This window comes from Ctenopharyngodon idella, chromosome 7 (genome assembly GCF_019924925.1).
Source record: "Ctenopharyngodon idella isolate HZGC_01 chromosome 7, HZGC01, whole genome shotgun sequence".
NCBI classification, from domain to species: domain Eukaryota; kingdom Metazoa; phylum Chordata; class Actinopteri; order Cypriniformes; family Xenocyprididae; genus Ctenopharyngodon; species Ctenopharyngodon idella.
Window position 1 is genome coordinate 12,617,139 of NC_067226.1, and position 9,088 is coordinate 12,626,226.

The 9,088-nt window shown below is 36.2% G+C and overlaps 1 protein-coding gene and 1 pseudogene across 1 annotated transcript; both read left to right on the forward strand.

Moving 5' to 3' along the window:
* Positions 1 to 1,495: 1,495 nt before the first annotated feature.
* Positions 1,496 to 2,727, forward strand: tnni2b.2 (troponin I type 2b (skeletal, fast), tandem duplicate 2). Its single transcript, XM_051899997.1, has 6 exons — positions 1,496 to 1,527; positions 1,645 to 1,681; positions 1,761 to 1,889; positions 2,024 to 2,113; positions 2,201 to 2,377; positions 2,478 to 2,727. Exons 1-6 carry the CDS (start codon positions 1,520 to 1,522, stop codon positions 2,565 to 2,567), a joined length of 531 nt encoding a protein of 176 aa, XP_051755957.1. The 5' UTR covers positions 1,496 to 1,519; the 3' UTR covers positions 2,568 to 2,727.
* A 4,478-nt stretch (positions 2,728 to 7,205) lies between these two features.
* On the forward strand, positions 7,206 to 9,088 carry LOC127515589 (serine/threonine-protein kinase pim-2-like; annotated as a pseudogene).

The following is a 9,088-nucleotide window of genomic DNA, read 5'->3' on the forward strand; positions in this document are numbered from 1 at the left end:
TTCAGTCATTTGTAAATTAAGTTTCCTTTCTTTTATTAAGTGCATTTTTACATATTTTAGGGTATGTATTTTCATTATTAAGCCTAAGCATCCTCTTGTATGTTTTGTTTCAAGCAGAGAATGTTGAGTCTTATTAGACATTTGTATCTAAAGTGAGGCATAGTCCTCCTGGAGGAACCTGGGGTTAGGTGCCATTCTCCAGAGCATAATGTTAATGGCTCATTGATGAGGCCTCGGTATTTAATTTATTTAAATGTTTCAAACCATTGAATCTTACTTAAATGTAGGAAGTGTTCTGAAATCTAGAAAAATATCTAGATATAATCAAGATAACATAATACGGTAACATGGCGAGCTGAAGGAACATTGTGTGCTAACATTTCAATAACCCTGAAATCTGAGGCCTCCGTCAATCCATCACCTGGCTCATCACTGCAGCTACAGTCCACTTATAGATCTTATGGAATTCTGGACATATGTGTTTTAGGAATTTTGAGAAAGAGACATTATATTACTCTGAGGATACTGAATGCTTTTACTGAAAGAGAGAGCAATAGCGAGAGAGATGAGAGCCTGTGTATGTTTGAACTGCTGCTGATACAGTTTCTGATGAATGTCTTCAGCCCTTTGCTCTTGATACAACACTTTGGATAATTTTACACACAGAGATCAGCTTTCTGCTTCATGCCGCATGCAGCTAAATGCTAGTAATGGGTGATACATAGCGGCATAGTCCTATTGACTCAACCCAGATTTATTTTCATTTATTTTATTTTACATTTTTACACCAATTACACTAAAACATCTGTACGTTATGTTGCTATTTATATCTGTAATAATAGAATCCATGAGTCGCTTAACATTACTATGGGCATTATGTTAATTAAATATATTCATCTAAGTTAAAGATTGAGGTAACATATAGGTTATGATGTATGTACAGCAGCTGTCTGTATTATATATGGTCAGCTAATATTCCTTTTTTGTCAGTTTTTGGAGTAAATAATTTACGCATGAGTGAATAAATAAATGAATTGCTTCATTAACAGACAAAACAGACACTTGATATTCTTCAATGTGAATGATGGGATGTTCTCTGTGTTATGAATGAGAGTGTAAATGAGTGTGGAGGAGTGTGACTTGTTTATGGCTGTTAAAAGTGATGACTGTTGATAGTAATACTCAATAGCTGTAACAGAATAAGGGGTGTATGTGATGAACGCAGCAGAGAAGAGCTTAGAGAGCGACACTGTTAAGGCTTTCGTTTAGTGCTGCAAAATTTAATGCTTTGAGGTGAAATGGATATTTGATTTTAAACCAGCCTTTCATTTAGGCATAAATTCAAGTAACATATACTAGCTGGAGAGTAGTTCACTGAAAGGATGGCATGTAAAACTGAATGGGTTTGTCATCTGCTTAATGTGTTGAACATCAAACAATGCTTTGAAAATCACTCTGTAAGACAATCTCACCCTGTTCTCTATATTTCAGAACAGAAGAGCACAACAAGTCTGCCACCATGTCTGAGTAAGTCTGTAAACACAGCTTCAACTGGAAATCTCGCAAGTCAATCACTAATACACATACACTTCTAAACCTAATGTCTTGAAATATGTTTTTTTTTCTCCCCTAAAATCCTAACAGAAAAAAGATGACCTCAAGCCGTCGGCATCATCTCAAGGTAAATTTGAGTCTTTTCAGTTTGTGTTCACTTTACAGGTGTTAAGTTGCATGTGTCATTTGTTCACTGTTTGTTCTAGAGTTTGATACTGGGTATAGCCAAGGACCTGTTGGAGGCTGAGGAAAAGCAGAGAGAGGAAGACAGAATTCACTATATGGAGGAGAAATGTCCTCCTCTGTCTCTGCCTGGCTCTGTGCAGGAATTACAGGTACACAGGCACAAAATGATTATTATAATCTGTATAATGAGTATACTGTATATAATTATTGATTATTATACTCTGTATAATGTGTATAATGAGTATTTCACTCTGTTGTTAAATGTTCTCTCCAATGTGGTCAGGATCTGTGCAAACAGCTTCATCAGCAGATTGATGTGGTGGACGAGGAGAGATATGACATGTCTGTTAAAGTGGCCAAAAGTGACAAAGAGGTTTTTAATCCATGGATTTTTTTCTTTCATTCCTCTATCCATGTTGAGGGTTTGACTTTCAGCAAATGACACTGTGTGTTTTTGTAGATTGAGGATCTGAAGATAAAAGTTCAAGACCTGAAAGGTAAATTCAAGAAACCTGCTCTGAAGAAAGTGCGTATGTCTGCTGATGCCATGCTGCAGGCCCTGCTGGGCTCCAAACACAAAGTGTCCATGGACCTGAGAGCCAACCTCAAACAGGTCAAGAAAGAGGTCAAGGAGGAGGTGAGCGCACACTACATACCTCATACCTCTCTCATACCTGCCAAAGTAATTGTGTCAAATATAATTTTTAATCTTGAAATTCTTATGTGAATTATTTTAGGATAAGGAGGCAGTGGGAGACTGGCGTAAGAACATCGAGGACAAGGCTGGTATGGGCGGCAGGAAGAAGATGTTTGAATCCGAGGCTTAAACAGGCAGCTATTTTACTTTTGGAGTTGATTTCTGATGGACTTTCTGCTGTCGTTGTTGCACATTTCACTGTCAAAAAAGTGCTTTCGCGTCCAAACTACACATCCAACAAGCCAACAGTAACTAAGCTAATCATAATATTCAGAATGTCATGTATTATACATGAGCTCACCTTAACAAATAAAAATAGGAAAAGAAACTCTGTCATCTGTCATTGATTTTTTTTCAGCAGCCATTTTTACATCATAACTGAACTAATATCATCAACAATGGTGCTTATTTCTGAATGAGTCCAGGCTGAGTAAGGTTTCCTCTTTTTCTTATATTTAGCAACAAGCAGCAAATGCTCTGAACTTTCTACTTCTCTCTTTGTCTGTATCTTTTTGCTACTGTAATAGGGGAGATCTGTGGATGAAATTAAGCATGTGTGTATGTATTCTCTGTTTATATGATGAATCTAAGCAGTGATATTATGTAAAATGGTTACAGGATTCTAATTTCCCAGTGATGGAAAACAGAAGTGGAGCCTCTGAGATGTGACTGAGAGGCCCTGTGGGTAAGTGGGTAAGTCAGGGTCCTGGTATACCTTACGTTGTCTCCGCAATATCCGAAATCCTTGTGGGGACATTTTTTGGTCCCCATGAAGAAAAGAAGAAAGTTTTATCTTGCTTTGGTACCTTGGCTGGTTTAGGCTTGTCTGACCTCCAAAGATTTTTATATTCCTAATATTTAGTGCAGTAGTTATTTCACAACAGTAACAGAAATGAACTTTTTCCACTTAAATTGATTTCCAGGAAGACTATTAAGTGCATCTTTCTAAATGTAGTCCTATTTTTTGTTAAATTCAAATTAAAGCAATGAATTCAATTAGAATACTAATACACTATTGGGATGTTACTTATCAAATGAAATCTGTCCATTTTTGCTCTGTATATAAATGCGTGAAAATTCCTCTTTTGTAGGTGGTTTGGAGAGAATTAGCGAGCACTGTATTTTTATTATCATGGGTCAGCGAGTTTCTCGAGCGAAGAAAGCGACAGGTAGCGAGTGTGTGTACAACTCACATCCGCGTACACCACTGCAAACCACCGCCGACGCGCCAAATCCTCATCAGCTTGATGAGAGGCGCGCTAGTATTGCTGAGGTAGATGGAGGAGGAAGGGAGGAGAGAGAGGAGAAGAGGGTGAGGAAGAAAAGGAGGTTTTGGAGGAGGCTGTTCTGCTTCCATTTCTCTCGTTCAAGAGCTGAAAAGGGTGAGAAAGCTCGGCGTGAAAAAGTGGAGCAGAGCGAGAATCAGGAGCAGGAGGCTGAGGCGGGACCTTCTAGGAGGTCAACTGATGGTAAATCACATCACCTTTTTGAGCGGCTCTCTACACCAAAAAATCACTTAATCAATACACATTAGGAGATCTTTACTCTGTAGAAAAATTCTAATTTTACGGAAAATATCTGTGTTTTTTTATGGTCGTTTTCTCTTTTTTTTATTGTCACCATTGTTGAGATTCATACGCTGATTCTTGATGTCTGTGTGAGTCTGCATGACCTTGGCAAAACGTTTTCCGCATAATGATTTAATTAAATTGTTTATAGTATCACAGCGCTGTAGTAGTGTTGGCATATAGTTTGCAACTTATATTAAACAATTTAGTCAGACTATATTCACAGACTCTGGTATCAGTGAATGAGACCACTTTATGATAACTATGCCATCACTTAAAAAGTGACCAACATCTTCTGATCCAAGCTTTTCTTGCTGTAACAAATGTGCATCAGAAACACACAGTTAAAGCAGCCAAAGAAATATTAATGGCACTGACCACCAGAATGGTGACTTTATCAAACTTTATTATTTTATTCAATAAAACATCAACATCTAAACCTCTGTTTATTCTCAATAAGGACTTTAGTATGAAATAAAGTCTGGATTGTAATAAGTGAAGATGCTGAGATCTTGAGAGATCTGTTAGTGTTTCATGTTCTGTTGGGATTTAAAGGGTTTCTGTATCGTCTGTTTTGTGGGTCACCATTGTGGAGAGTAGAGCCTGTGCTTCAGTCCAGGATGAGCCAGAACACATTGGTCTTATACTGCATGTTGCTTTATGTCAGAGGCAGTAGCATATAATTATATTAATTCATTCGTTCGTTCAGGTGTGGTCTTTCTGGTTAAATGTAAGAGATTCATGTTTTACAGTGAATGTGTTTTGTTAGTAACAATTCAGGATATATGTGTAAAACAAGAATGTTTTTTCTGTAAGATTGTTTTGCATTTTAAGTTAAGATATTTTACATTTATTTTACAGACTTTGATTGGCAGCCTTTGCTGAAAGTCATTTGACCATTTTTTTTTTTTTTTAAGATTGTTTTGCAGTGAAGGTGTTTTATTGTAATAATTCAGGGAATACCTGTAAAATAACAGTGTTTTTCTGTAGAAGAATTGTAATGAAAATTTCTGTTAAAGTTTTTTTGTACTTTATTTGAATTAGAATATTTTACTTTAATTTTAAGATTTTTGTTTGGCAGCCGTAGCTGACAGTCATTGACCATTTTCTTTACGATTTATTTTTTTTACAGTGTAGAACAACGAATAATTTAAAAAAATAAATAAAAGAACATAATAATAATAATAACATTAGCATACATTATAGCTTTAAACATTTTGTCTATGTAAATGTTTTGCTATAGTATTGAAATCTTTCACTGTTTTGGGTTTATATCCCACCCAGACTTTTTAACTTCCCAATTACAATACTAATTTTGCATTTCGTTGCACATTTTCAATTTATTCACACTTATTTTCTATATATTACTGTAGTTATTTATGTGCACAATTAATCATTTAAAACAAAACAAAAAAATCACTGTCCCCTTACTATTGTCATTATATACAGAGAATTATATATATATTTATATATTATATATAAGAGAATGTATTATGATTTAACCTTTGATTAAATTCCTCTCTTTAGATCAGATTTCTCTAGAGCACATCACATGTACTGTAGAGGACTGTGATCATCAGGAGCCTCCTAGCAGCAGCCCTGACGCCCTCGAATCTTCTGAGGAGCAGAAGATGCAGGAGCTCCTTCAACCTCGTGTCCAAGACAGTCCAGTTATTCTGTCTGAAGGTGAGATTGAGTCCCCTCAAACAGAACAACAGGACGATGACGTGAGCATGAGCATCGAGGGTGAGTCTGCCATAACCCAAAACACACTCACATTTTCATTTTTATGGCTACTTCACACAGACATTAAATTTTTTTAGAGCTACATATATATGTATACCCTAAAGGAAATAGTATGTTTTAGGTGATCTAAAGGTATTTAACTTTAACCTTTTTTTTTTTTTTTTTTTTTACAATATTTAATCACTTTTGTTTCCATTTCTCTTAAATAGTCCTGCAGTGTGACAAATTAAAGGGTTAGTTCACCCAAAAATGAAATTTCTGTCATTAAGTATTCATCCTCGTGTCATTCCAAACCCGTAAGACCGTCTTTCATCTTCTGAACACAAATTAAGACATTTTTGATGAAATCCAAGAGGTTTTTTTTAATAGCGTATGAGAATGACAGGGTAGAGAAAATATTGTTGAATAAAGTCATTATTTTTTTATTTTTTACGCACAAAAAGTATTCACTTCGCTTCATAAAACTAAGGTTGAACCACTGTAATCACGTTATCTATTTTCATAATGTCTTTACTACCTTTCTGGACCTTGAATGATGGTAATTATGTTGCTTTCTATGGGAGATAAAAAAAACCTCTTGGATTTCATCAGAAATATTTTAATTTGTGTTCTGAAGATGAACAAAGATCTTACAGGTTTGGAGCGACATGAGGGTGAGTAATTAATGACAGAAATTTCATTTTTGGGTGATCTAACCCTTTAATTTTTTTCAAGTACAAATATTCCATAGAGTCACCATTGAGACTACTTGTATAATAATTATATAAAATGTTAAATAGTTTTAGACTGAGAATAGTACGAAACACTGCAGAAACTTTTGCAACTGCTTTAAATTGTATCTCAACTACAGTTATATCTCTTTTAATTGAAATCTACTAAAAGTACGACATCGGCGATAAACTGGGGGAAGGAGGAGTTTGTTCCATTGACAGCCTTCTGGTATATTTATATTTATAAATATATATGCATGTGTGTGTGTGTGTGTATTAAAATTATTTGGAGAAACCCAAAATAGTATAAGATATATATAGTCCTGTGTTGTCTAATATACATGATTTAGAAAACTTGAACTATCAGAATGATCAAACATGCTCTACATAATTTTAAATTCATGATTGGTTCTTACATTCACAGAAATTTACAGTACATGTCTCTTGAGTATTAATGACTTGAGTAATATGCAGGGGCGTAGTTTGTGGGGGGGATGGGGGGAGGTAACCCCCCCAATATTCAAATGCTTCAGTTACAACCCCCCCAATATTTCAACATGAAAAATGTTGAAATAGATCAAATGAAAAATATGTAGAATTCGTTTATTTTGTAACAATAATTTTGTTTCTATTCAAATATGAATTTGTCATAATAAATTAGACAAAAAAATACTCCCCCTCCATTGAACCGATTGGTATCACCCAACCAATGCGCGTCGCACTTTCGCCAACACAACGCGAGTGGTGCTCTACTGTTTGAATGGGAGAGCACGGGTAGCACCAAAAATGAAGAGAACCGCTGCCCAGCCAACTATATTAAACTGCTGGTCAAAGAGGGACGTTAAAAAGAATAAAGCATGTACTGAGAAGGAGGTATGAGAATGTTGTGTAATACACTCCACATATATTTTAGCTAGCTAATCCATTGCAATTTAGCCATAACTATCAGTGTAATTGTAACCAGTTACCAAAACAGCCGTCTGTTTTATTAGTTCATTTTTCAATAGTGTCTGTAATTATCAGTGACAAAAGTATTCACATCGGTGTTTGTTTTCTTCCTAAATTAATCTGACTTTTGAACGAATTGGCTGAATGAACGATTTAAGTGACTCGCACAATAAAAAAGCGAATCGCTGCCGCCTACTGGCGGTTTCAATATTTAACATAATTTCTTTCTTTTTAGAATCACTGTTACGTTAGAATTTGATGAATGATTATACATAAATTTCATAAAGTTATGAAGTATAGACAGATAGATCGATAGATAGATAAAGAAGAAATAAACTATCCAATAACGCTACACATAAAAATATTATTATTTTTTAATTAAAAAAAAAAATAACAGGCAGCATACCAACGTTCAACCCCCCCAATGTTGAAACCAAATCTACGCCCTTGGTGATATGACATGTCAATTCTTTGTTTTGTTGATCAGATTGCTCTGAAACTTGCTCGAAAACCGGAACCATGGAATATATCAACATTGTAAGTACGCTGAGCTTTCCATGTCTCTTTTTTCAAATGTTAATCATAGATGTCAAATTATTTTTCACTAGGAAAACATTGACAACCATTCGTCCAAGACTGGCTTAAATCCTGATTTAGGAAACCACCTCCATCTAACCATCGTGAATAATTGTCTTTCTTCTAGCCTGATCATCCCAAACCCGTTCCCCTGGAAATCGGACTGACAGTCCTTGCCAATAAGGGCCCCAGCACACCCCACATCATTAAGTTGCTGGACTGGCAGGACCTCCCTAACCATTATATCGCCCTGTGTCAATCTCTTTGAATTTTTGCAAAGCTGTGGGGGCATCTTCAAAGAAGAGATTGCACGCCATGTGATGCGGCAGGTGGTTGAGGCTGCAAACAGCTGCTGCATCCGAGGTGTTTTCCACAGAGACATAAAAGAGGAGAACATATTAGTGAACACGGACACACTGGACGTGACGCTCATTGATTTTGGCTGCAGGGACCTGCTGTATGAAACGGCTTACCACACCTTTAGTGGTATGTTTTTATAGCTGTTGTTTGGGACTTAAACTGTAGTGACGAGTTACGTCATGTCATATCCTAAACAGGCTGATGAATGAACATGACACTGTATTGAGTACATTTAAAAATCTATGATAGTATTTCAGACTTAAAAATCTCTTTCCTCCAGGCACATTGCAGTACTGCCCCCCCGAATATTTCAAGACGGGCAAGTACTACGGGCGACCAGCAACCGTGTTTTCACTGGGGGTACTTTTGTACTCAATGGTGTGCAGTTATTTCCCGGACCAGAGCGATCAGGACAAGCTCAAGGACTGGCTGTGGTATCTGCCGAGCTTGACGAAAGGTGAGTTGTACTGCCTCGAATAATATAATCAAAGAGAGCAGGTGTAAAAGAAGTTTAAGGTAATAGTCAAACGTCTCTCCTGTCTTTCCACACAGAATGCAGCCATTTGATAAATGCCTGTCTGCATCCTGAGCCTAAGGAGAGGATACATCTTGACAGGCTCCTTCTCCATGACTGGTTTAAGGTACCTAAGATCATCAAAAAGACTTTGTAAAAAGTATATGTAATTATGATATATTTAGACAATAATAATCTAGACAATAGTGCTCTTCTGTAGTCAGCTTAG